Source organism: Podarcis bocagei, assembly GCF_964188305.1.
Source record: "Podarcis bocagei genome assembly, chromosome: 12".
In the NCBI taxonomy this organism is placed as follows: Eukaryota; Metazoa; Chordata; class Lepidosauria; order Squamata; family Lacertidae; genus Podarcis; species Podarcis bocagei.
The window spans coordinates 23533762-23561294 of record NC_138137.1 but is presented as its reverse complement, the minus strand read 5'-3'; the positions used below and the strand labels follow the sequence as shown (position 1 = coordinate 23561294).

Genomic DNA, 27533 nt, shown 5'->3' with positions numbered 1-27533 from the left:
TTGATACAGATTGTATTCATTTACAGTACAGTGGTACCTCGGGTTACATGCGCTTCTGGTTACATATGCTTCAGGTTACAGACTCCGCTAATCCAGAAATAGTACCTCGGGTTAAGAACTTTGCTTCAGGATGAGAACAGAAATCGTGCTCTGGCGGTGCGGCAGCAGCGGGAGGCCCCATTAGCTAAAGTCGTGCTTCAGGTTAAGAACAGTTTCAGGTTAAGAACGGACCTCCGGAACAAATTAAGTACTTAACCCGAGGTAAAAGGTAAAGGTACCCCTGACCGTTAGGTCCAGTTGTGGACAACTTTGGGGTTGTGGCGCTCATCTCGCTTTATTGGCTGAGGGAGCAAGCATACAGCTTCCGGGCCATATGGCCAGCATGACCAAGCTGCTTCTGGTGAACCAGAGCAGTGCATGGAAACGCCATTTACCTTCCCGCTGGAGCGGTTCCTATTTATCTACTTGCACTTTGACGTGCTTTCGAACTGCTAGGTGGGCAGGAGCACGGACCGAGCAACGGGAGCTCACTCCATTGCAGGGATTCGAACCGCCAACTTTCTGATTGGCAAGTCCTAGGTTCTGTGGTTTAACCCACAGCGCCACCTGCGTCCCTATTAACCCAAGGTACCACTGTATAATAATCTGAACATTTTCCCCTTTTGCTGTTTGTAACAAGTAACTAGCCTATGCAGGTACCAAGCATTTTATTCTCTAGTTTTTGAAAAACTGTGTGTTATATTTCAGGATTTGAAATGTAAGCATGGCATGCAACATCTGCATTCTTGCACAGAGTTATCTAAGGATACAGTTCATCCCTGTCAATCAGCAGAGAAAGGGGGAAGGGACTCCCACAGGGCTACAGTAAACCATCAAAAGAAGATCTCTTTAGATTACCCCTGGGATTCTGGAGTACAGTCTCATATACCAGATGGAAGAAGTGTCTGTCTCCCAGCCAATACTTTCCTCGCACGCTCTTTTCTTTTGGGACAGCTAAACAATAAGATGAGCTAATTTTTCTTCTACATGTTGCAGGGAGCACCGTAAAAGAAACAAGAAAAATAAGACATAATGGCCGACAGGAGGTACAGAGACATGTTTTACAAATTTGCCCTAACTTCTGTGCTAGTAGCAGTGGCCAAGAAACCTGAGGTAATGGCAGTCTTGCAAATGGAATGGCCAAGAGAGATTTATGTAAACCAGGAATGGAGCTTGATGTTTTACTGAACCTCCACCACTGAATGCTTGGGGCTCCATTTTCTTTGTTTATAAGGAGCAGATATGACCTACATTTGAGGCTACTTCAAGGTATTCCATTCCTAACTGCACCATCCCTCCAGTTGCTCATTTAGCTATAGCACAAGTGTGGCTGCCTCATACTGGGGCTTTAACCAAGCACTAGTGGTGGAATACTGCTAATACTACCTTCCCTGATTAAGGAAACCTGAACACTGGCTGCCCATTGTGTTAAGCACTGGAGCATAAAAGATCCGGCCACCAGAAATGCAAAAATTGACAGCATTTTAGAAGCCATAAATACAACTGCGTAGTGAAACAAACCAAAACCTATTAAGACAGGTGGGCAGGATTTAGCTAAAATGGCTCCATGGGTCAACTGGGAAGGCCTGGTGGCCCTAATCAGGCCTGTGGTGTGGCCCAGAGGTTAAACATCCCTGTATTAAGTAAATCTATATTGTGCAAAGCAGTGACATTATCAAATACACAAAAGCCAGTGAAGCCTATCCTCCTGGTCCTCTACCTGCATGTTGGCAACTCACTGTGACCATGGTACGAGAAGAGAAAATCGGGAGCAACCTGAATATTCATAGTAAACTCACGAAAGGATTACTGGGAAGGAGAGATAGGTTGACAAATCTGTACTTTTCAACTTTTCCAATATCATTAAATTTTCCAAAATAAAAAAGACAATCCTCTTATTCTTGGCTGTGCCTTTTCCCACTGCCAAGGCCCTTCGCGACTATAATTATCAGCCTCTACATTTTCTCCACCTACTTTTGCTAAGCATTCTCGACAAAAGCAGAAGGGGGAAAGTAGCATGGCCAATGCAGAGAGTAGCATGTAGCCGATTAAATTCAATTGCTGCCATAAATAAACACTGCAGATGAAGAAACCTAGACAGAAGAGAAAGGGATTAAGACTTGTGGATTACATGAATGAACAGTTTGAGAAAGAATGTTCTCATGCGGGTGGCTCATGTCTTTGGCTTGCATGCATGCTTTCTGCGAGGAAGGTGATATAAACTAAATTCCAAAGAAAGGATGCAAGGATTTCCCCCATGAAAGCCTCTTTGAAACAGGGAAATTTGGGTCAGCAGCAAACTTCCCCGTTCCAAGCAGTAGATGTGGGCTAATCATGACATGAAACCCTAGTTTTCCCAGAACACTGAAAGGAACTGAAGTGGAAAAGGAACAAAGGGGCAAAACAAAATAAGCAAAAAGTTAGGCATAAAGAATAGCATGAATGTGACTGAGGTTGCCAACCTTTCAGGACCAGTGAGCACATTTTGAATTTTGTGGAAATGTTGTGGGCAGCAGTCACAAAATGGCTGCCATGGCAGCATGGCATAACATTTTGGATGCTGTGATCTTGCCGATTTCACACCATGATTGTCCCCCCCACCCCCAGTTCTTTTTCAGGCCTGCAATCTTGTGTGGCGCCCCCAAAACACCTTTTAGGGCACCGTGCCGAAAAAGGCACTTTTTCTGGGGGGAATTGTGATGTGAAATTGCTCAAGATTATGGCGTCCAAAATGGAAAAAATGGGAAGATAGTGTCCCAGAAGAATGTGTCTTGGATTTTGCCACTGGGGTGTTGGAGGGTATGATGTAGATCACAACAAAACTGTTTAAAAGCTCTGAAACAACACAGAAAACAAAACACATTACAAAAAATATAAACATGTCATGAACATTTCAAATACGCACTACTTTACTTGTGGATTTTAAGTCACTCAGGCTACCAGGTAGAGCAAATGTCGAACACTCTGCCTTCAATTTGTACAAAACAAAATCTTATTAAAACTCTTGTTTTACTTGTGCTAGAATAAGCTAATGAAGTTAACTGTGTGGGTACAAATGGTAAAATTTTAGTGAGGTAGTTAAGGGCTGGCACAGGAAGACTTAAGACTTTAAAATGCAGGAACAAAGATGCAATTAGCTGGGATTTAATGAGCTGTTTAATGATAAGTGACAGTGCCTGCCACAATTTCCGAACTAGATGCAATCTTAAATACTGTAGGACTGAGTTCTAACCTAAGGCAAGTTAACCTTTCCGGTGTTGCCCAACTCCTTTTGGGGCAAGACAGGTTTAAATCAGTAGATATAGCAAAATCTGATACTAACAAAAATATATTCACAGGATCCACAAACATCAAAGGTTTTATTAGAGTTAAGGAATTCTAAGCCAAAGCCTCTTTCCTGGGATAAAATATCTCATCCAATTATTACCAAGCCCCTGTCATGGTATGGAACTTAAGAAAGTCCTGCACAAATCATACCCAATTTTTGCCTTGCAAATGAAATCTTTGCTCATTTAATTCCTGCTGGAAATATATATATATATATATATATATATATATATATATATATATATATATATATATATATATCTACATCTACTTGCACAATAGATATCTGCTTGCACAATGAGACTTCTGGTTTCTCTTCTTGTAGGCATTAAACATTTTTCTTAAAATACTTTTCTATAACCTAGAAAGGCTGGCAGATAACAGTGCTGAGCGATTACAACAAATGACCACAGTAATTTCCAAATGGGTGCTTTAAAAAGAAAGAAAGAATTAGAGGAACATTCTCATTGGTTTATCACCAATATGGCTCTTCTTGAAGAAACAGACATATTTTTTCACTGAAGAGCTAAGTGGTCAAATTTGTTTCGAATATAATCCAACAAAGGCCAGGCCCACTCAAGAAGAGGTAGTGTTTGATAACACCATGGTTTGATTAAACCAGTGTTTCCCAAACTTGGATCTCCAGCTGTTTTTGGACTACAATTCCCATCATCCCTGACCTACTAACATGGCGGCTAACAGATTGAGGTTGAATCCTGAAAAGACAGAAGTACTGTTTTTGGGGGACAGGAGGCGGGCAGGTGTGGAGGATTCCCGGGTCCTGAATGGGGTAACTGTGCCCCTGAAGGACCAGGTGTGCAGCCTGGGAGTCATTTTGGACTCGCAGCTGTCCATGGAGGCACAGGTCAAATCTGTGTCCAGGGCAGCTGTTTGCCAGCTCCATCTGGTACATAGGCTGAGACCCTACCTGCCCACAGACTGACTCGCCAGAGTGGTGCATGCTCTGGTTATCTCCCGCTTGGACTACTGCAATGCGCTCTACGTGGGGCTCCCTTTGAAGGTGACTCGGAAACTACAACTAATCCAGAATGCGGCAGCTAGACTGGTGACTGGGAGCAGCCGCCGAGACCATATAACACCGGTCTTGAAAGACCTACATTGGCTCCCAGTACGTTTCCAAGCACAATTCAAAGTGTTGGTGCTGACCTTTAAAGCCCTAAACGGCCTCGGACCAGTATACCTGAAGGAGCGTCTCTACCCCCATCGTTCTGCCCGGACACTGAGGTCCAGCGCCGAGGGCCTTCTGGCAGTTCCCTTATTGAGAGAAGCAAAGCTACAGGGAACCAGGCAGAGGGCCTTCTCGGTAGTGGCACCCGCCCTGTGGAACGCCCTTCCAGCAGATGTCAAAGCGATAAATAACTACCTGACATTCAGAAGACATCTTAAGGCAGCCCTGTTCAGGGAAGTTTTTAACGTGTGATATTTTAGTGTATTTTTGGTTTCTATGGAAACCGCCCAGAGTGGCTGGGGAGGCCCAGCCAGATGGGCGGGGTATAAATAATAAATTATTATTGTTGTTGTTGTTGTTATTACTAGCAAGGGATGATGGGAGCTGTAGTCCAAAAACAGCTGGAGACCCAAGTTTGAAAAACCATTTGATATTTAGAAGCAAAAGCCCAGCTGATTTGTGATCCCGTATTACGATTTCCTCCCACAAATCCTTTTTAGCACTCTGCATCTGACAAATAGGGGTGCAATTACACAAATCTACTATTACGCAGGGAAATGGGGGGGGGAGATGCCCATCGTGTCTGAGCGAGTGTGCGTGAGGGAAAAATGTGTGACAATTACTGTAGTGTAAAACGTGTTATAGAAATGTAATGTGACTGGTTTTAGAATGGATAAAACAGTTGTCATCACTAGGCTACTGGGCTGCCTCTATTTTATGAAGCAACACCACGTTATGTTGAAGAAATAATGTCACTCTTTCAGTGGAAGTAATAGAAGCCAATCTTTGAAGGCTGAAAAACGGGATATGTGTGGGATGTAACAGAGGTCTTTCCCTCAGCTTTGTTACAAACAAAGGAGCCAATGTTGTAGATGAGGGTTGAGAAATGGCCAGTTTGCACATGTGCCATGTTTTGTTCATTGCCTGAACCTACTGGTGTAATATTTCCTCACCAGTGACACTGCAACACATCTGATGGGAAAACCTGATAAAATATCTAAGCGTTTCAGTAACAGCTGCATTTTATTAGGGGTTTTTTTTGGTGTGTTTTTTAAACCAAAATTAAAGCGGAAAAAGGCAGCTTGAGACAATCCCACAACTACAAACTGGGAGGGAATGGAGCCAAAGCTCAGAAACATAAACAAGCACATAAATAGCTGAGTTAAGAAATATATCCAGGTTCCTAAGCAATGGGAAAGTTTTCAAAAGGAGCTTTCCACCCTTTGAAGCCCGGATAATGTATCTACGGTGAATAACAGGAAGGTATCAATCAAGGAACAGAAGAAAATTCTGGCATTTCGTAGAATGTTTGAGGGATCTCTGGAGAAGAGCAGACAAACGGGGAATAAATATCCTTCCCACTTTTCTGCTTCTCACTATGTTTTCAAAATGTTTATATCCTGGCTTTCCACTAAAAAGTACGTATTACAGCTAACAGAGTCAATTCCACACAATATAAATATTTAGAATCACATGTTTTAAAAAACCATAACCCAGTAAAATAGCATTTGCTTTGTAAGAGAAAAGAGGAATGGTGCCATATAGATTTTTGATCATCTTCTCCAGAGGAGTCTTGGCATCATTGGTGGTGGTGAGGCACCTGAAGCACAGTCTCTATTGCTATCTCAACTAATAACACTTAAATGCTCCCTCAGGTATAGTGATCCAAGACATTTAGGATGCCAAAGATCAACACAAGTACTTTGAATTGTGTCTGGAAGCCAACTAGGAGCCAATGAAGTTCTCTAAGCTAAGTGTGATCAGTATTTGCTTTCTTGGTGCAGCATTTCCTCATTAACAAGTTGATGTACTTTCTGAAATTTTCCAAAGGACAATCCCATATACAGCGTATTGCCAATAGTCTAGTCCAAAACAAGGCTGATAATGGAAAGATCTTACTTTCCCAGGAAAAGCTGTAACTGTCCAATTCCTTTTCAAGGATGCCAGAAGCAGAGATGGATCCAGCAGTTTCCCCTTGCCAATAACCTAATTCATAGGAGGAAGTGCAACCTCACCAATGTTGCAATTTATAAGGTAAAGTCAAATTGATTATGTTCAAATGAGCTTCCTTCCTATTAATTAAGACAAATTCCTCTTTCTAGTTTTAGAAAGACCCTTCAGGAGTCCTAGTAAATGTTTAAATACCCTTGCAGAAAAGATGGCCAACTGAATCAAAACTTGTAATAAAGCTTCCAAAACCTAAAGATTTTGTTTATTTTTATTTAAATACCTAAAAAAAAATAAAGTGAGTGAGCCCATTGGGTCCAGTACTGCCTACGCTAGTGTTTTTCAACCTTTGATCCCTAGTTGGGGTTGAACTACAATTCCCATAATCCCATAAAACAACTTAGCCACTGCTCAGGGATGATGGCATCTGTAACCCAACAACACCAGGACTACAAGGCTGAAGAGCACTTGTCAACATTGATTGGCACCAGCTCTCCGTAGTTTCCAGCAGGTTTTTTCCAGCCCTATCCAAAAACGCCAAGGATTGAAACTGGGACCATTGGCAACCAAGCATCTTCTCTACTGCTGAGAAATACCAAATTCTGCCAAATACAAAAAGGACTGCACAAGACTAATCGCCACACAACATACAACCAAGGATAATGGTGCCAGATTTCTAAGAGGCCATGCCATTAACACAGTGTTTTCCATTTTCTATTATTTGTCATAATTCCTTATTAAATTGCTAAAGGAAGATAGAGGGGTTGGAGGAAGCATAGCAAACAGTTTAACCTAGACACAGGAGTGCCATAAACAGAATTTCTGAAGCACTCCTGACAGCATTTCTAAGCACCAAGCATTCTGCTCTTAATCTATAAGTGATTGCGCTCTTTCGAAAGGTCAGTAGGCTGCAGCATCTATCATGGCAGCTACCACACGCCATGCCGCATCCTTCACAAATCCCGTACAATGAATTATGAGTAGTATTATTCCCCATCTGGCTTTGGTTGAGCGAGAAGACAAAGAAGTTTCTTTTGTTTCTTTTTACGTATCCTAAAAGGAACACATCCTTCAATCCAACAAAAAGTATGATGGGCATATTGACCACTTCCCAGAAAACGCCATTTCTGACATGGAGGGCTTCAAAGGGCACATCCATAGGGTGGTATAGAAATACGGTATAAGGTGGTATAGAAATAACAACAACAATCCTTCGCCTTAGGAAAAAGTCTGGATTTGCCAAAACAGCCAAACCTCCAGTGCGTAGAAAAGGAGAGTGCTTCAACTTGGACTGGTCCTCACCCTCCCAATATAGTTCAGATCAAAATGCTACATTTACCATGTGGTTAGGCACTGGTATGGGATGTGAAGTGACTCCTGCCATAGACCAAAAGAGGGTTAGATAGCTCAGTCTTGCAGAGATGTTCTGGCTACTGCAAAAACTGCCCCAAGCCATGTCACATGTGAACATTAAGCTTGACATGCAAGTAAGTTATCATTCCAAACCATTGCAATATTCTTGAGGTAGAAATGAGTGGCTCCGTATGCCCCCCCTCCGCATGTGATATACAATGCAAACTAGCCAATACATTACAGTGGTGCCCCGCAAGACGAATGCCTCGCAAGACGGAAAACTCGCTAGACGAAAGGGTTTTCCGTTTTTGAGCTGCTTTGCAAGACGAATTTCCCTATGGGCTTGCTTCGCAAGACGAAAACGTCTTGCAAGTTTGTTTCCTTTTTCTTAACACCGTTAATACAGTTGCGACTTGACTTCGAGGAGCAACTCATAGAACGCAGTGTACATAGTAGCCTTTTTTGCGGTTTTTAAAGACTTTGTGATTTTTGAAGCTTTTCCAAAACTTCTTTTGCAGCCATTTGGTAAGTTAAGCTTTTAAAACTTTTTGGGGGGGTTATGGATTTTGGGTTGGGGTGTTTGGAATTCAAGGACTTGGTGTTGGGAAGGGGTTTGCAAGAATCTGGAAGCTTGTGTGTTTTTTTCTGCATTTTTATGATTTTCTGTGACCATTGGGCCACTCTGCTGTTTGTTTAAAAAAAATCTGGATTTGAATTTCTGTGTGCTGGGTGGCAGGGGGAACAGTTGGGGAGGGGTTTGCAAGAATCTGGAAGCTTGTTTCCCCCCCCCCCTGCATTTTTATGATTTTCTGTGACCATTGGGCCACTCTGCTGTTTTTTTAAAAAAAATCTGGATTTGAATTTCTGTGTGCTGGGTGGCAGGGGGAACAGTTGGGGAGGGGTTTGCAAGAATCTGGAAGCTTGTTTCCCCCCCCCTGCATTTTTATGATTTTCTGTGACCATTGGGCCACTCTGCTGTTTTTTTAAAAAAAATTCTGGATTTGAATTTCTGTGTGCTGGGTGGCTGGGGGAACAGTTGGGGAGGGGTTTGCAAGAATCTGGAAGCTTGTGGGGTTTTTTCTGCATTTTTATGATTTTCTGTGACCATTGGGCCACTCTGCTGGTTTTTTTAAAAAAATCTGGGTTTGAATTTTGAAATGCTCTTTACAGTATGTGTGACTTTAAAGAGCACTTAATAAACTCTTGTTGTACCAAATTTGGCTTTGTTTGGACTTTTTTTGACCATAGGAACGCATTAATTGATTTTCAATGCATTCCTATGGGAAACCGTGCTTCGCAAGACGAAAAATTCGCTACACGAAAAAATTCGCGGAATGAATTAATTTCGTCTTGTGAGGCACCACTCTACATGTGAACTCCAAAGATCACAAGATGTGAGTAACTTTCAGATTGGCCACAGCAAATGGGATGTGCATACCTCTCTTTTGTGCTACAACCACTGTCCTGTTGTTGTTGTTGTTGTTGTTGTTGTCACATGCCCTTCATCAGCAGGTCCCAGGGCATGTGACAACAATTTAAAATTCAGCATAAAAACTGAACAAATTACAGTCACAGACCAATACTGGTTGTGTCTTACAGCATCTAACTAAAGATATATATATGTAAAGCTGCTGCAGTAGGTACGTTCTTCAATATTTTCTTCAATATTTTCTACACTAGAAATTTAAACCAGTTTTATGCCTGCGCAACTGTTGTGGGCCCATCTAACGGAATGCAAAAAATTAAAAGTTACACGAAGGGCTAAAGATTCCCAACAAACAAGTCTTAGCATCCCACAAAGCTACACATTCCAGGGATTCTCTGGAAGAAAGCCATGACTGTTAACCACAGCCTTCAATCAGTTTAAGTTGTTTAAGGTTAATTTCAGTGGCATGTGGAATTTAATTTTAAAAAGTCAATAAAGTTACTCATTTCATCATTTAGGACATTTCTGTGTAGTCTTTTAAACACCACAAGTGGCTTACCAAACTAGGTCAGGAAGTAAGAAGCAAGTAATCTGCTCCCATATCTACTCTCATTACTAGATAGCTCTAGTTGACCGCCTGGGGCAGCACTTAGAAAAGCAACAAATGGCAAGCCTCTATTGTTTTACAACAGCAACAGACTTGCCTATGGGAACTCCTGAAACATCACTGACTTCCCATAGGCTATCAGGCCAGGTTCAGAGTTTTGAGCAACTTGGGCCCAGTATACTTTATGGCAGGGGTCAGAAAACTTTTTCAGCAGGGGGCCGGTCCACTGTCCCTCAGACCTTGTTGGGGGCCGGACTATTATGGGGAGGGGGATGAACGAATTCCTATGCCCCACAATTAACCCAGAGAAGCATTTTAAATAAAAGCACACATTCTACTCATGTAAAAACACCAGGCAGGCCCCACAAATAACTCAGAGATGCATTTTAAATAAAAGGACACATTCTGCTCATGTAAAAACACGCTGAATCCCAGACCGTCCGCGGGCCAGATTTAGGAGGCAATTGGGCCACATCCAGTCCCCGGGCCTTAGTTTGCCTACCCATGCCTTACGGTCTACCTGAGCCATTATATCACAGATCAATCAAAGAGATTATCTGGAAGAGTGCTGTTAGCATGTTACAGGGGCGTGACTGGCCTCAACTACAAAGTCAGACATGTAGCATCACCAGTCCTATGCTAAAGAACATTCTCACTGCAGAGTTTTGGCAGACAGCCTTGCTGTTGTCTCTCTTGAGGATGTTTTTATGCCAACAGGCCTATACAGCTGTTTCTGTCTGTTTTTGATTAGCCAGGCACACCAAAGATTAAAAGCATTGCTTTTAATGGCATTTTGTATTTCGTTGTAGTACACAATCCTGATATTTTATTAAGTCATACCTTGGATCCTGAACGCCTTGGTACACAGATGTTTTGCCTCCCGAATGACACAAACCCGGAAATGAGTGTTCTGGTTTGCGAACTATTTTTGGAAGCCGAATGTCCGACGGGGCTTCCGATTGGTTGCAGGAGCTTCCTGCAGCCAATCAGAAGCCGTGCTTTGGTTTCTGAACATTTTGGAAGTCGAAAGGACTTCTGGAACGGATTCCGTTTGACTTCCAAGGTACGACTGTACAGAAATACTTTTATAAATATATAAAAATAATAACACATATAATACAGTTGATCTGCTGGCTAAAGCTGAACAGGTGCTGTGGAAGAGCAAAACATTCAAGCACAAATACAGTTGCTAAGATGCAATGTTGTCCTGTAGATGAGGACTTCAACCACTGGTGCAGAAGTATTTCACCTGTTTCGAAAGTTAGCTCTCTTGAAATGCTATATGTTTTATATGGGGAAAAGTCCCTGCAACATATACACTTGAGAACTGAGGTGCTACAGTCTCCAGCGGAGGACTTCATCACCTCTACTAACCAAGTCTGGACCCCCCCCCCCAAAAAAAAAAGAATGCCAGAAAAAAACAGACACTTTACATGCTATAACACAAAGCTATCCTCTCCAATGTTGGGTAAAGGTTTGAAATGCAAAGTTCATCAGCTAATCTCACTGAAGTCACACATTGCTGCAACACTGATTATCACTGAATTGCTAAAACTGTTCTGGTTCTGTTTTAGGGATGGCTGATTAGAAGTCGGGAGTGTTATGTACTGAAGTTCTCACCCTGGGCAGGGGGATACTGTAGATAGTTTTCACTCAGGTCCACATAGGCAAATAAGGGATTGAAAGTGACGTTCAGTGATTAGATAGTTACAGAAAATGGTTACTGTTGCATTCTAGTGGAGCTCTATATAAGCAGGCTGGCTGAACCCTTCAGTTCAGTTCAGTTCAGTTCTGGCCTGTGAATAAACAACAGCTGTTTGAAGAATCGCTGTGTAGTCTGATATGTTCACCCACAACTTAACAGGGGTAAAAGGTAAAGGTACCCCTGCCCGTACGGGCCAGTCTTGACAGACTCTAGGGTTGTGTGCTCATCTCACTCTAGAGGCCGGGAGCCAGCGCTGTCCGCAGACACTTCCGGGTCACGTGGCCAGCATGATGAAGCTGCTCTTGCGAACCAGCACCAGAGCAGCACACGGAAACGCCGTTTACCTTCCTGCTATACAGCGGTACCTATTTATCTACTTGCACTTAAGGGTGCTTTCGAACTGCTAGGTGGGCAGGAGCTGGGACTGAATGACGGGAGCTCACCCCGCCACGGGGATTTGAACCGCCGACCATGCGATCGGCAAGTCCTAGGTGCTGAGGTTTTACCCGCAGCACCACCCGCGTCCCAGTACTTAACAGGGAGTAGGTGTTAAAAATTCGGAGATTAAATATTTGGAAAATAATGAATTAAGGCAGTTCTGCAGGTTCTTAAATTTAAGAGGCTGGGCTTGGCAGCCTACCTACCCTGTAGTTATCCATTAGAACACCCAGCCATGGTTTTATTGTCTGCATCACATCTTCAAGCAAATGTTTCTCAACCATGGAGCCATTATGAAATGTCAGGTTGCCAACGTGGATAGACTTCCTTATTTCTGGCAATGTTAACAGCTGTCCAAAGTATTCCTGATCTGCAGGTTCCTATTAAACAAAAGATGAAAAAGATAAAAATGGTTGCAAAAAATCAACACAATAAAATTATATTCCCTAGTTATTCATGTACAGGAATATCCTACCTAGCACTGAAGCATGCAAAACACCGCATAAGTGAGGATTGTGTTAAACATGAAACTGCAGGGGTCAGTTAAGTCTGAAATTATGAAGCAATTTAAAGTGTTCAAGTCTATTAGTTTCATAAGGGGAAAATCCCAGCAGGTCATGAAAACTGGTGGCATTTGGTAATTGATCAAACAAGAAAGGGGGGAAAAGGTTTGCTGTTGGTGAAAATGTACAGCCACATTAATTTGTCACTGTGCCAGACTGAGTTTACTTGCATTAAACAATGTCCCATGCAGGCAACACAATATCAAGTTTTAACTTAGGGAAACTGCTTCATCTTGCACTATTTCCCATAAGAACCTAGGGGGGAGAAACTTGCAGGGAAAAGGTCAAACTAGTCTTAACATTTGGCTTCTAAGAGTGCTTAGCTGGATGCTTCTAGAAAGTTTACAGGCAGGGCATGAAGGCAAAAGCACTCTCTCAGCAGCTCTAAATACTGAAATTCCATTTAGCCACCAGGCCAATAGCCACCGATAGACCTAATCTTCATGGGGTGGTAGGGGGAAATCCTTCCTTTTTCTCTCCAGCTGTTGGGTGGAGAGACAGGCACATCCTAGGTGAATCATCTGCACTATTTGCACAATGCTAAAGACCTCCTCATGTTACCTTGGCACCAGGTGCAAAACATCCCACTCGTCCCTTGACCTTAAGCATATGCTGAGATTTAAACAACCACAGGGGGGAAAGGGAGGAGGGATTGTTTCCCCAAGCTCCAGTACTGTTACCACCATTTCCAATTGCTTTTGATAGAGAAGTAGCCCAAGTTAATTCCATACCTTCGAAAGCACATCACCAGAATGCCTAGTCTAAGGGTGGCTTACCTGGCACTCCATGAAGTTGAAGTAGTTGCTACACCCTGTGGCGTTCTGAAAGAAGGAAGCAGTTCCAATTTCATCGCCATTCAACAGAACATCAAACACCTGGAGGAAGAGAGCCATGGAAAGAAACACGGTTCAAAATATGGTTTCTGCTGGGTTAAACATTCTAAGGAACCGCAATGCTCGGCATAATTCAGTTTGTTACGAGTAGCAAGGAGATGCTTTGTAGAGTGTACCTGAGCAATGAAATATTAAGGCCATATAACACCGGTCCTAAAGGATCTACATTGGCTCCCAGGACATTTCCAAGCACAATTCAGAGTGTTGGTGTTGATCTTCAAAGCCCTGAATGGCCCTGCACACCTGAAGGAGCATCTCCACTCTCATTGTCCTGCCTGGACACTGAGGTCCAGCTCCGAGGGCTTTCTGGCGGTTCCCTTACTGCAAGATGTGAAGCTACAGGGAACCAGACAGAGGGCCTTCTTAACAGTGACACTCAGGGCCGTCTTTAGGGGAGGAAGAAATTGCTCACCTGTAACAACTGCCGCCGCTCCACTCCCTCCCGGGCTCTGTTGCTGCGGGAGGACTAGGGTGCTGTCGCGTGACAAGACAGACCTGGGCAGTGCTACACAGAGCGCCCAGTGGCGCGGGAGGAGAAGCACGGCAAGGAAACAGTCGGCGCAAGAGGGAGGGAGGCTGCCTGGCCTGTTGCCGCCACTCTGCTCTCTCCTGGGCTCCGCTGCTGCAGGAGGACAAAGGCGGCACCGCAGGACGGGACAGACCTGGGCAAGCCGCCTGATGGCGCAGGAGGAGAAGCACAGCAAGGAAAGGAATGGGCAGGACGCGGAAAGGAAAAGCTCCGCCCGCAGTGCTGGGCGGAGGCAGAGGAGCCACCGTGCGGCGCCCACAACACTGGGTCCTTCATGCCCTCACCTGGGCTTGCACGCCTTCCTTGCACCCATCCACAGTGAACAGATCTCTCCTCTAAAAGTTCCTGGGACATTTGGCGCCCCCCCCCCCGAATTTGGCTCCGGGGTGCTCCACACCCCTTAAACCCCCGGGTAAAGGCGACGCTGGTGACACCTGCCCTGTGGAACGCCTCCCCATCAGATGTCAAACAGAGCAACAACTATTTGACTTTTAGAAGAAATCTGAAGGCTTTCAGGGAAGCTTTCAATGGCTGGATGTTTTATTGCATTTAAAATATCTTGCTGAGAGCCACCCAGAGTGGCTGGAGCAACGCAGTCAGATGGGCGGCATGTAAATAATAAAATTATTATTACTATTATTAGGAAGCTAATGTGTAGCATGGATCTAAACTGCAATGCTGAGAATATAAGTCAGCATGGTGGATCTTCACAAGGGGAGGAAATACAAGCCACACAGTTATATGCATTTTAAAGGTTATTTCTAGAATTAGTCAAATTATTCTGTCAAATGCACTGTATTGCAGTAAGTAACTCATTAGCGGGTTCCTGCTGCACACATCCGAAGGCTGCTTCGTGGCATCACTGCGCGGGAAACACAAAACGCCGCAAATTCAGAGCAAAACGCCAGCCCGCAGTGTGTGCTGCTGTTTTCGCCTTCCACTCTTTTGGTGGGGGTTAAAAATTGGAGCCATTATTCATGGATATAGAAAGGTTTCAGGCGTGTGTTGAAGCATATGCAACGAGTTCCACGACTGCATCTTTCCTGATTTCCTGGGGATAAGCTAAACCTTTAGGGCATACAAGCACAGACTTAGAAAAACTAAAGCAATTCATGAAAGAGATGCCTATGTAAACATAAGCCACAGCACTCAATTCTGAAAAGAGGCCAAGGTAAATTTTGTAGAAACATTGGACGGCGATTTTTCTCTCCATTAGTTCTCCCTCTCTTTGCCCTTCTGCTGCAATATAAATGGACACCTTTCTCCAGCGCGGAGCTTGTGACCTCCATTCTGCTTCCTTCTGACCCCCTTACTCTCTTCAGATGGTTTTAATTGCTGGAGGCCAGCATGTGGGCCTCTAATACGTACTTCAAAGGCTTCTCTCCATTTCTTCTGCTGGATGTAGATTACTGCCAGATCAGTCTGCTGCCGGAAAAACGCCTTCTGCTTCTCATCCAACAAGCCAATTTGATATAACAATTCTGCATAGCCACCAAACATCTGCAAAGGGAATCAAGAAACTCGGCGATATTAGTCTAGATATTTCTAATCTTCTAGAATGCCCTTTTTTTTAAAAAAAAAAAAGGCAGTGCATTAGCAGAGATTTATCTATTTTTTTTAAAGCATGCTTCCAATTTTTAAATAGTTTGCCAAGGCTGCAATAAAACTTCGGTGGCATTTATAAGCAGTCTAGTTCCCTGCAGGATCGCAGCTAATTTGTTCTTAAGAAACATGTGGCAAACTAATTAAAGTTTTAGTGAAATTAGAAAGTTACATGGAACAATACTCTTTTTTTCTTTCTTCCGTTATCCTTTCCCCGCAATTTGAGAATCACAATCCACTTCTGATTTAATAATAATAATAATAATAATAATAATAATAATAATAATAATAAATTAATTAATTAAACACAATATGGATAAATCTTACCAATTCAGGGTCACAGAGACCATCTCCAATGGCAACACCCTTAAAGTTGATCTTTATCTTTGCCATAGGATTACGCGTGTGGATATAATAGCCGATGGCAGGCACATACTTCCCTGCATAGGACTAGTGATAATGAAGAAGACAGTGAAACAAAAAGGTAGTGTGAATAGCTTTTATACATTTTTAAAAATTCTGTTTATTGATATAATCACATACAAAATACATCAAAAGTGATAGGTGTAGTCAATACAAATTGCATGCAGAAATAGAAAAAATAAAATGAAAATACAATGGGGAAGAAAACCTGAAAGCTGAGAATACAATAACACATTCAACTATCATATATTTTGAAAAGGGTGTGTGTGTGTGTGTGTGTGTGTGTGTGTGTGTGTCAATTCAGTTCTCCATAAAGCGTCTCCACACTTTCATCTGGGGTTTAGTGGGCTGTTCAACTGAGTTTACGTTAGGATAAGATCTTATACCATGTGAAATAAAAAGATCTATTTTTAATGAACTGTTAAGGACTCTCCATACATGTGTTGGATGTTCTGACAGTGCAATGTCCCATACTTTTGATAGCCACTCCTCTCAGGAAGGAGATGATTGGGACTTTCAATGGGAGGCCACTAACAATCTGGCTGCAGCAAAAAGCATAAACACAAGAGGTTTGTGCATGCAGGCAAGTTGGTATCGTGCTCCAAGGATAAATGCTTTTATGCAGGATGATTGCATCTAAAATATTTGATTCACACCTGCTAGTTTTCATTATTAAGGCTGTAAGTAATCAATAGAATTCTTGCTCTTAAGCTCATAGAAGGAGCTCATAGAGGACGGGGTATTTATTCTGATTCATCTTCTCCCCTCCCAACCCCCTTCTACATGTTAGGGAATATCTCCCAAGTTGATTTTTGGGTTCTGGATGGTGCAAAAGAGACAGCAAATGGGCAAAATTTACCTCCCCTCTCCTGTTAGCAAAGGATCAAAAGACATTCTGTGTGTACCAACTGGATTCCTGCCTAAATGATTTTCTTTAAAAAAAAATCCTTCAACCTTTTAACTGAGAACACTAATTAAATTTGTAATCAAAGTCTTTTCGTTTCTAGTACAGTCTTACCTTGGTTTTCGAACAGCTTAGTTCTCGAATGTTTTGGCTCCCGAATGCTGCAAACCCGGAAGTGACTGTTCCAGTTTGCAAACTATTTTTGGAAGCCGAATGTCCGACAGGGCTTCTGTGGCTTCCAATTGGCTGCAGGAGCTTCCTGCAGCCAATCAGAAGCCGGGCTTTGGTTTCTGAATGTTCTGGAAGTCAAAGAGACTTCCGCAACAGAATCCGTTCGACTTCCAAGGTACATGTATCCAACCGGCTCAATAATGCTTGCAACGCTGGAATAACCCATGAACTTACAAAACCAATGAATCAATGAGCTGCAATATTGTGCTGGCCATTCCTAAGTACGAATGTGCCATTAGGCTGGATAGAGCACTCTTCCAGGCTATATTTGCAGCCTGCTTTCCTGGGTCGCCTCTGAACCATGACTTTCAATCATACTTTGGAGGTAACATGCGGCTAGTGCTTGGAATGGAAAGATTTAGCAGGTAACCAGAAGCTATTACAAGCCATCTGAAGAGTAATCAAGGAAGGTGTTGGGAGAGAGGCGCAGCCAAAGTTCTTGATCAATGAGGAGAGAGGGATAAGAATAGAAACCTTCAACCAACTCAGCGAAAATGAAGACATAGGGAACAAGGGGCAACAGATGGGGAAGGGCTTAATCCATGGATCTCTTAGCGCTTCTGCATATTGGTAACCCAGTCCAAACTGCAGATATCAAGTGCACTGCAGGCGATATGGTAACATATAACTTAATGCAAGATAAGCATATACAAAGGAGCCTATACTAATACTCTCAGCCTCTTTAGGCATTCAGGCCTTTTGTCTCAATTTCTGCCAATGAAGAGCTGACCTTTCACCCTTCACAAGGCTGCACAGCAACTGTTTGTTTCAAGCCTCTTCCATCGTTCCTTTCTTAGGAGGCTTTTTATGATGTGAAACCAAGAAGGTGATCCCTGGTCTCCACAGGCAAAAAGCACAATGAAATCTGACTCTCTTTTCTCCCACCCCACACTGCAGATTTCTTTCCTAGACAAGTATCTCTGTTAGCAAAAAATTAAAGAAGCTTTCTTTGCCAGAAAAATCAAGATGGGATCTACATCTTCAGAGACAAAAGGACTCGTAGAACAAAGCTGTAATGAAAGCAGTATCTCTTGACTAGAATGTCACACGTGTTAGCAGTTAGTATCAAAGAAAGAGTGGCTCTGCTTAAGTTGTTAGAGGCAGTGAGCAACAGATAGCTTTTAGTTGCAATACCAAAGAGGTTCCCTTCTCTCTCTTGGGGGGAGGATAGGTTTTGAAATCAAATTCAGTACCAAAGCAAGGATCAATGAGAAAAGCTCCTCTAGAAATACCTAAGCTCTTAATTTTTAAAAGAAACACTGCCAGACTAAATGCTGAGGCCAAAGTTATCTACCAGAAAATGTACTTTGGGGCTGGGAAACTCGCTAGGTAACAACACATTTTTTAATCTGGAAGGGACTGTTCTGGTCCTTTCTGCTCCCCCTGCTGGCTGTTTTATAGATATTATTTTTCATTATTTTACTAATTATAAAACATACTGTCATCCAAAGTATGTTGATAGATGTGCCTGTATCTAGGAAATGTAATTTAAAATTAAATCCAACTGGGCAGAGGGGGGACAGGTCCACCTCTGCTTTAGGATAGTCCACAAAAAGTTCCTTAATTTCTCTTCAGCGATCTTCACGTTCACAAGTTACACAGTTCAAGAATTAAAAGTTATCTGAACTTACTTCTCCTGTTGCGTAGAAGTCATTTTTCTGATAATCAGGAAAGAGTTGGAAAAACTGGATGAGGGCACTGAAATAACAGACGAAGCACAGGTAAAAATATCTGCACTAAGAAAGGTTGTAGTCAAATGTCATAGTAGTGATGAAAATGAAAGCTTGCTAACTTATTCGGCAGCTGCACCTCAACAGAAGCAGGCTGACATTCACTCGTGAAAATACGGTCACAGGCAAGTGTGACATCATCCTTCAGCCACAAAATACATTTTGTCTCAAAAATTGAACTACAGTGAAGCGTCACAGCATTAATCTCATCCCAACATACACAATCTATTACACAGTTATATTAATTTAAAAATATGCAGAAGTCTCAGCACACTTTTTAAAATGCTCCTTGCAGATACAGTGCTTAAACAGAGACATTTTCTGCTGCAATATGTACAGGTTCTTGGGGAGGAGACAAGCAGGAAGACACGTGACATCATTTCTGCTTGGGCCATGAAACTCCAATTTTCCACCTTGAAGGAAGACACAGTCTGCATTTCTGCCATCTCTGTTACCAAGCATCATTCTTATTCAGAATGAACTCACCTTTCCCACACAACCATCTAGGCTGTAAGGAGAGGAGAGGGATGCATAAAAAAAAAAACGGGGGATCTATAAAGAGGCAGATGAAATCAGACAGATGTATTGATTGATGTCTCTCAAGAATGAGGGAAAACTGCACGTATATTACTTAACAAAACCACTGTCTGGAAAGGGATGTTTAAAAGCTCTCTACTGTGCTATTCTCTGCATCTGAAAACATGCACACAACGTTCTGTTAAGTCCGGATGCCAAGGGCAATATCCAACTAAATCATGGGTAGGCAAACTAAGGCCCAGGGGCCGGATCTGGCCCAATCACCTTCTAAATCCAGCCCGCAGATGGTCCGGGAATCAGCGTGTTTTTACATGAGTAGAATGTGTCCTTTCATTTAAACTGCATCTCTGGGTTATTTGTGGGACCTGCCTGGTGTTTTTACATGAGTAGAATGTGTGCTTTTATTTAAAATGCATCTCTGGGTTATTTGTGGGGCATAGGAATTTGTTCATCCCCCCCCCCCAAAAAAATAGTCCGGCCCCCCACAAGGTCTGAGGGACAGTGGACCAGCCCCCTGCTGAAAAAGTTTGCTGACCCCTGAACTAAATCATACTCAGAGAAGACCCACTGAAATCAATGGACTGATGTTACGGTAATTAAGTCCATCAATTTCCAAGGCCTACTCTGAGTATGAGTAACATTGGATCAGCCGCATGTTGGGCAAAAGATTCCTGGACTTGATGACTCATGTGATCCCTTCCAACTCTACAATTCTACGAGTCGATGATCTCACCCAATGCTTACATAATCATTTCCTTAAAATGAGAAGGGGATAAAGAACATTTTACTATATAAATATTTCGAAAGCTCTCTAGAAGGTGTCAGCAAGCGCTGACTTTTCGGGTGCATTTCAAAAGCTTAGCAGAAGAAAATGCAACTTTTATCGACTGATTTACCTATACAAATCTCTTCCTACATCATCTTCATTCACTGCATAACCTGCGTCATCATCTGTGAAACTGAAGCCAGTTCCAACCTGATAGCAAAAGAGAATATAAAATATATGTGGAACAATTATCTTCCAGTTCTTCACTGCTGTTTTCGACATCAAGCAAAATGATATTCTGTTAGGTATATGGTTTCTCCTACAGTTGCAAATGGAGTTTAAAAACCTGTTTTTGCAATTAGTCCATTAGAAGATCTGAATTCCTCCAGACATGCAGCTTGTGAACCTTCCTTTAATAAGACTCATTTTCGTTATTCTAGCATAGTTAGGATTATTCTAGCACAGTGTTCAAGATGTGAGAAAATTCAGCGACATGCCACATTTCAAATCAAGGCACACAGAAAGAGTTCCATTTTTTTCCAGTCAATAAAGGAAGGGGGACATATATTTCAACCTTTGTTTAAAATAAGCTTTCTGGTGACTGTTAGGAATTTATCTACCAAGTTCTCAGGCAACCTTCGATTGTAAGTAAATATATTCCAGAGTCACCACAAAGAGGCGAAGAGAGAATTCAGAGTGCTGCTGCTGAATTAAAATCACACACAGGATCACACACACACAAAAATGGAAGGGTGGAATTATACATCCCAATCAGCAGTGTTTTCCATTCAGACCTTCACTCCTATAACTTTCCCCCTTAACTGGGAGGGATTTTGAACAGGAAAACTGTCAGTGCGGGAAAGGGTTAGCCAGTCTCGTCCCTTCTGTCTGCCCAAATTCAGCTTCAGATTGAATAAAACCTAAATAGCCAGAGGAAGTACCGTATATTGTGGGTCATGACTAGTTTAGACCTGAGCCCACCACATAGTTAGTAGAGAGCAAGCACAGACCTAGTTCCAGATCTGAAGGGACCCCTCCTTCATTGGTAGAACCACACATTGTGGGGCACTGGAAATAATAATAAAAATGTCTGCAGAGAAACAGTCCCAGGCACCTAGCATGGTGGGTCCATGGGTTCCACATCAGTGGTTAGCCCTGGTAGCTGCCCAAAGATTTTGTCTAGCCATGTTTCCCCTACACGAGATCCTTCTTAAATGCCATACCACGTCGAGGAAAAAAGGGCTGTTGACAAAGTGACTATCCTTACATTTAACAGATAAAATTATGACATTTTAAGATGCAAGAACATAAGGGTTAAGGCAATTGTTCCTGTCAAGCAAACTTTTTTTCAATGGACACATTTAGATACGCAACATGAAGCTTATCCGTTGTTCACTTACCGGATTGTCAATGTAGAGCATGGAAAACTTGGAGGTCCAAGGAAATTTTCGTTCGGACACTATCAACATGGAAGAAAATGAGAGTCGAGTGTCTACAGCTTGAATCATTAGCATCAGTCCAAAAAGGAAGCAGGACAAAGAGTGCGACCCTAACTGTATCTATTCAGCAATCAAGTCCTATTGAACGCAGTAGGGCTTGCTCCCAGGTGGATTGTAGGCTAACATGCCAAAGTCACCCAGAAAGTCAATAATCAAGGTGTGCTTGAACTGTAGGGTCCACTATTCAACATTTTGAGACCACAGAAGAAAACTATGTAGTCTTTCACAAGCTTACAGTATATAGCATTAAGTTGCCAACTGCTATATCATTATGTGTGATTACTTTTTTCATCCCATTAAGGTATATGGCTGCTGTGATTAAGGTATATATTAAAAATGGATTTATCGGGCCAGACTTTGTCACTGATATTATCTCGGTGCACATTACTGTAGTGAATTCATCTTTTGCTTATTTTATATCACAAGATGCAGCAATGTTGAACAACATGAGAAGGTTGCATTGTTAACATGCTGCATAGAATCAATATTTCAATGTTTACAGTAATGTTATTATTTGTTTTAGGCTATTAAACAAAGCATTGGCTATTTTACAATATTTTCATATGGTTCTGCATTTCCTACCAAGACAGAAAAACAAAAAACTAAACCCAAGTACTTCAGATAGATGTTAGCACCAAGCGTAATTGTAAAAAGCATTGCATACCACTTGCAGTGAGAATTTTAAAGTATTATCAGTCACATACCAGGTTGGAGAATGGTGTGATGAAAACATTTCCAAAACCAAAAGGCCATTTATTTCCGATGGATTAAAACATGTTAAGGCTGTTTTATAGTTTATTGGTGGATTATTTGAATTATTTTTCTGTATCCTATTTTATATAGCAAGCTATCCTTGAGAATGCTTTAGCCCTAAGTTGATGTAACAATATTAGAAATAAAATTATGGTATTATGCAGCCAAATGCCAGCTTCACACTCCATAAACTTAGGATTCTACTGTAACTGGATAGCTCAGTCAGTACAGCATGAGACTTTTAGGGTTGTGGGTCGGAGCCCCATGCCAGGCAAAAGATTCCTGCACTGGCCCCTTCCAACTCTATGATTCTGTGACTGGTAAAACTGGAAATCTCTATCAGTTTATTTATCCATTTTCCTCCCATTCTCCTATAACATGGATGTCGCCTTAGGAGCAAAATTTATTTATTAAAACATGTTTCTATATTATTTTAAGTCTGTGAACTAATATTATAACAGCCCGTAACCTGCCACTGATAATACAGGAAATATATTTCAAATGCATTTTTAGTTTGGGGGGAGGGAAAATATTTCTTTTTTTAAAAAAAGGTACTTCTATTTCATGTCATTAATGATCAAATATTATTCTTTCCCAAACTGCTACAGCAAGACATGCTAATTTGCTCAGCAGCATAAAGATACAAATTCCAAACCCATAAGGGAACAGGTTACATTTATTAATGTTAAAACTATATTGGTATTAACATCTCGCTGGAAGCCTTCAACATAGAAATAAACAACACTTGCATGTGAGATTCTTGTTGACAACATATGGTCCGTGTTCCACAAAAAGGCCAAACATGGATGTTCCTCCAGGTCCACCTTGGAGCCAAAGTAGGATAGGGGCTTTTTCGGGTTGTACCTGCAGACCAGAAGGACAATAAAAACTGGAGCTGTTCCCACATAAATTTACAGAATGCATGAATTATTTCGGTAGACTATGAGAAATAAATGCCAACACTTTCTTTATAAGTACCGTATTTTTCCATGTATAAGACACCCCCAGGTAAAAGACGACCTCTATATTTTGAGCCCAAAATTAAGAAATTAATATTTTAAACACCAAACACAACAACTCTGATATTTGATTAAATATTCAAAACACCGATATATTTAGTACCGTATATATAAACATCAAACAGAACAACTTTACTGATATATTGTGTGTGTGTGTGTGTGTGTGTGTGTGTGTACAGCCAATAGTGAGGGGAGGCTGGGGGGAAAGAATATGGATGGCGGCATGTATTTATTTATATATTGAATTGTGTATTGCTTTGTAACGATTTGTTGGGTCTCTGGACCGTAATAAAGATTGTTGTTCTATATTTAATTGCAACATTCTGTGTATAAGACAACCCCCAATTTTAAACTTAAATTTGGGGGGAAATATTGTCATATACACAGAAAAATACAGTAGCTAATTTTATAACTAACACAAGACCTTTCCACATGCTCTGAGTGACTACGTGCTTGGTAAGCCATGTCTCTACAGTCCTAGTATCTTGCATCCACAGTGAAAAGAAATTTTCAGACTTTAAACAGAGGAAGTAAAGCAAATGGGATCATCTGCACACAGGCCTCATTTTCACATAGCATTAAGCCAAACCATGGTGTAGCAAGAGAAAGCTTCTGTGCCTCCAGAAGGAAAAATGCTACCATTTCAGTCCTTCCTCGCTCCTCCTAATGCCATGCTACCCAGAGCTAAGCCATAGTTTGGCTCAGTGTTATGTGTGAATCTGCACTCGTGGTCTGTTTCCCTCAGGGAAACCATGAATGGTAAGTCACGAACAAAGGTTGTGAAATATACTCAAGAGTCGAGAGTGGATTTCATGCTCTTTATTCAGCTCATAGTGGTGAGGAGGAATGAAAGTCCCCTCAAAGTATCTGCTTTATATACATTATTTACACAATGGGCTGCACGTGATTGGCTAATTCTGGAATTCTCCTGTAGGCCAATCAGGTTGTGGATTCACTTCCATCTTGAGCTGGATTGGGTGGCTCCTGCAGACCAATCATACTGCTGCATTGTTCTAGGACCAATCAGACTGCTGCATACTGAATCCTATTGTTCTAGGACCAATCAGACTGCTGCATTTTGGATCCTATTCAACTCAGTACATAACAGGTTGGCTATGGTTTGTTGGGACTGAGACAATACGAAGCCAAACCATGGCTTTGATCTGGGTAGCACTGCAGCAACAGGTCCAGGTAAGGAGCAAAATTCTCCTTCTGGGTACCCGAAAGCTTGCCGATTCCCACTGTGTCATAGTGAGCAAGGTCACAATTTAATTAGATGGGGTTGGAGTGCACAGAACAAAAGATGGAGGAAACCCCAACATGGGATAGCCTGCCTGCCATAAAAGAGAAAGAGCGAGATACAACTCCCCACTCACAGAAATTCAGCACGACAGGGTAAAGACCTAGAGCGATCACTGAATTATTATTGCACTCTGTGTGAACATCTGTACATCTCTCATTTTGAAGACCAAGTAATGGAAGTTTAACCAGCTTGAAACTCTTCTGCTACGTTCCCTTTTATCACAACACTCACTCTTTTCCGCAATATTATTTATTTATTAGAGCTGACAAATGAGATTGGCCAGCAAAATTGGTTGTGAAAAACCTTTCAGGGTCTCTTCTAAATAAAACATTTACTGCTGCCAATTGTTTTTTCTCTCTGGCGTAAGTTGTACAAGATGGACTATGCTATTTATGTAATGAGCCCAGGATTACAACAGAAGTATTAAACACAGAAACAAATCTGTTGCTCATAGCATCTGGGATTAAGAATATTGCATTTCTAACAGAACAGTATATCCTTAAACTGAAGCAGTATTGATGTCCTTCTGCAAAGCCTATTTTTCCCTCTTCTTCCAAGAGTCTTCAGAATTTGAATCCTGCTAAGAAACACTTTTTGAAATAATTCGTGGTCAGTGAACCATAAATAAATTACATTCACACTTAAAAAAATATAAAACTAATGGGACTTATTGGCATAAACTTCTCAACCTTGTGTCAACTTAAGCAAGTTGTTTTGAGATATCACAGTTTTATACTGCAAGCTCAAAGCTCTTCAGAAAAAGCCACTAGGATGTTGCTTTAGGTCTTTGCCTGTTAAACGTTCTGAAAATTCATCCACTGTTCTTTCTGAAGTGGTCTCAAATCCCACTCATTTTAGAGACATCTGGGCCAAATTGCCAACTCCTTTAAACATGTCAGCTCCCCCATCTCCTAAACCAGGGGTCTGCAACCTTTAAGACAAAAAGAGCCACTTGGACCCGTTTCCGAAGAAAAAAAACCTGGGAGCCGCAAAACTCGTCATTATAAAACCTTTTTGTCACTTTTTTTTAATTATTTCTTTGTTTGACCCCTCAGAATTACTCCTCCTCATAGAAATAAACGTTAAATTAACAAGTTACCTTTTTGTGTGTGTGTGTTCTTCACTCCCCTTCAAAACAGTGACCAGCGTACATGCCCCCTTTCAATGCAGTGACCAGCGTACATGCCCCTTACAATGTAGCGGGCGGGCAGGAAGGTGACGTCGGGTCGGTGCGTGACTAACGCACGCACCGCCCCCATGTGACGTCACAGCCAGTACAGCGCCCACCACAGTGGGAGTGTCGGGGCGCACAATGCGCCTCCTCCCCTCGCTAGTATCCACCCCAGAGCCGCGGCAAAGGTGTAAAAGAGCCACATGCGGCTCCGGAGCCGTGGGTTGCAGACCCCTGTCCTAAACAGAAAGTACTAAGAAAAAGTTGGAACCTTGCACACTTGCAGTATTTTGGTTGTCCTCATAAAAGTTATTGACCTAATATAGATTTTGGAATTTTTCTTATGGCTCACTTGTTTCTCTGGCAACCACCTGTGCCAAAAATATGTTTCATTCAACTCATTCTTTTCTGGAACCACATTATGCCAGTGTGAATTAATGGCACAAGGAATCAAGCAATGCAAATCTTCATGAGCAACAGATTCTAAATTCACTTCTTAATTCGGAGAGCTCTCTCAATTCTAACTAAGGACTCTTATATTATCTATTTCATTTCATTGCTTTTTGTTCATTTACAAATAATTAAAACAACTCTCCTACATATTCTAATGAAAAATGAAAAGCTAGGTCATTAGTACTGGGAGCAAAGAGAGAGCCCAAAATATGAAAGCTGACTTTAAAAAAAATAAAAATCAGATAACTGCTAGAAAAACTGTGTCAAAACAGCAAACATTTTGTTTCAAAAGGGAAAAGTCTAGGTTTGCTGATAATGGCAGTCAATTACAGAAACCTTTCAAAACAAACGTGAAGAGGATATTAGATCGGGGTTTGGTAGATCCCAGTTCCAATCTATCATGGACTCACTGAACAATGTACTCTCCATCACAATTTCATTTCACAGCAGACATTTTGCCTATTGGTCCAAAATGTGCTCTGAACACTTTACTCCCATGTATGAAACATACAGCTACACAACTAGTTATATCTCCCAATATCCCCACCCACAGGGCTATTCTGGCGGCTGCTTATAAACACCACATAGGGAAGCAATAATCTCGAGTGTTTGATCACAAGATGTTGCACATAACTCACATTTGTAATTGGCTATATGGTTACAGTTCTGCCTTCTGGTCAGTTTATGTAGGCCAGTACTACATGCCAAAGATTATTAACCTGTACTCATTTTGGGAAGCAGCAGAGCTAGCACAGAACTTGTCCCATATCTATGACGATGAAATGAAAGCTTCCTTTGAAAGCTTTAATATGGCAGCATATCGAAACAACAGACCCACCTGAGCAGGGAAGAACCAGAAGAAAAGATTACTGTTGTGAGTCTTGTTGACGGTCAGATAACCTGAATAGCTCTTCACATTGGGTCCTGGAAGATGGCCTACCAGACTTAATTGCCTTCCTGTTATAAAGAATGACAAGTATAAAAAACATCAGACTGACGGGCTGATTATTTATTTTATTTCTTACATTTATATATCACCTTTATCTTTCAAGGATCTCAAGGTGGTGTGTGTGGTTCTTCTCATCCTCATTTCACCCTCACAACTCATGGAACTTTGAAGTGTCAG

At 41.8% G+C, this 27533-nt stretch overlaps 1 protein-coding gene and 1 long non-coding RNA gene across 4 annotated transcripts in view; one reads left to right on the top strand and one right to left on the bottom strand.

Annotated features, from left to right (window-relative positions):
* Positions 1-27533, bottom strand: part of CPVL (carboxypeptidase vitellogenic like) — a 63572-nt gene that overhangs the window by 19488 nt on the left and 16551 nt on the right. For all 3 annotated transcript variants that reach the window (XM_081164741.1, XM_081164740.1, XM_081164739.1), the window contains exons 3-11: positions 27246-27364; positions 23211-23325; positions 21610-21668; positions 20340-20419; positions 18808-18874; positions 15946-16068; positions 15385-15516; positions 13371-13469; positions 12238-12411 (exon numbers count right to left, since the gene is read on the bottom strand). In XM_081164741.1, the coding sequence (XP_081020867.1) occupies positions 12238-12411; positions 13371-13469; positions 15385-15516; positions 15946-16068; positions 18808-18874; positions 20340-20419; positions 21610-21668; positions 23211-23325; positions 27246-27364 (968 nt within the window). The remainder of the gene's footprint in view (positions 1-12237; positions 12412-13370; positions 13470-15384; positions 15517-15945; positions 16069-18807; positions 18875-20339; positions 20420-21609; positions 21669-23210; positions 23326-27245; positions 27365-27533) is intronic.
* Positions 23786-25603, top strand: LOC308569837. Its single transcript, XR_014000896.1, has 2 exons — positions 23786-24256; positions 24589-25603. It is a non-coding gene; the product is annotated as an uncharacterized lncRNA (long non-coding RNA).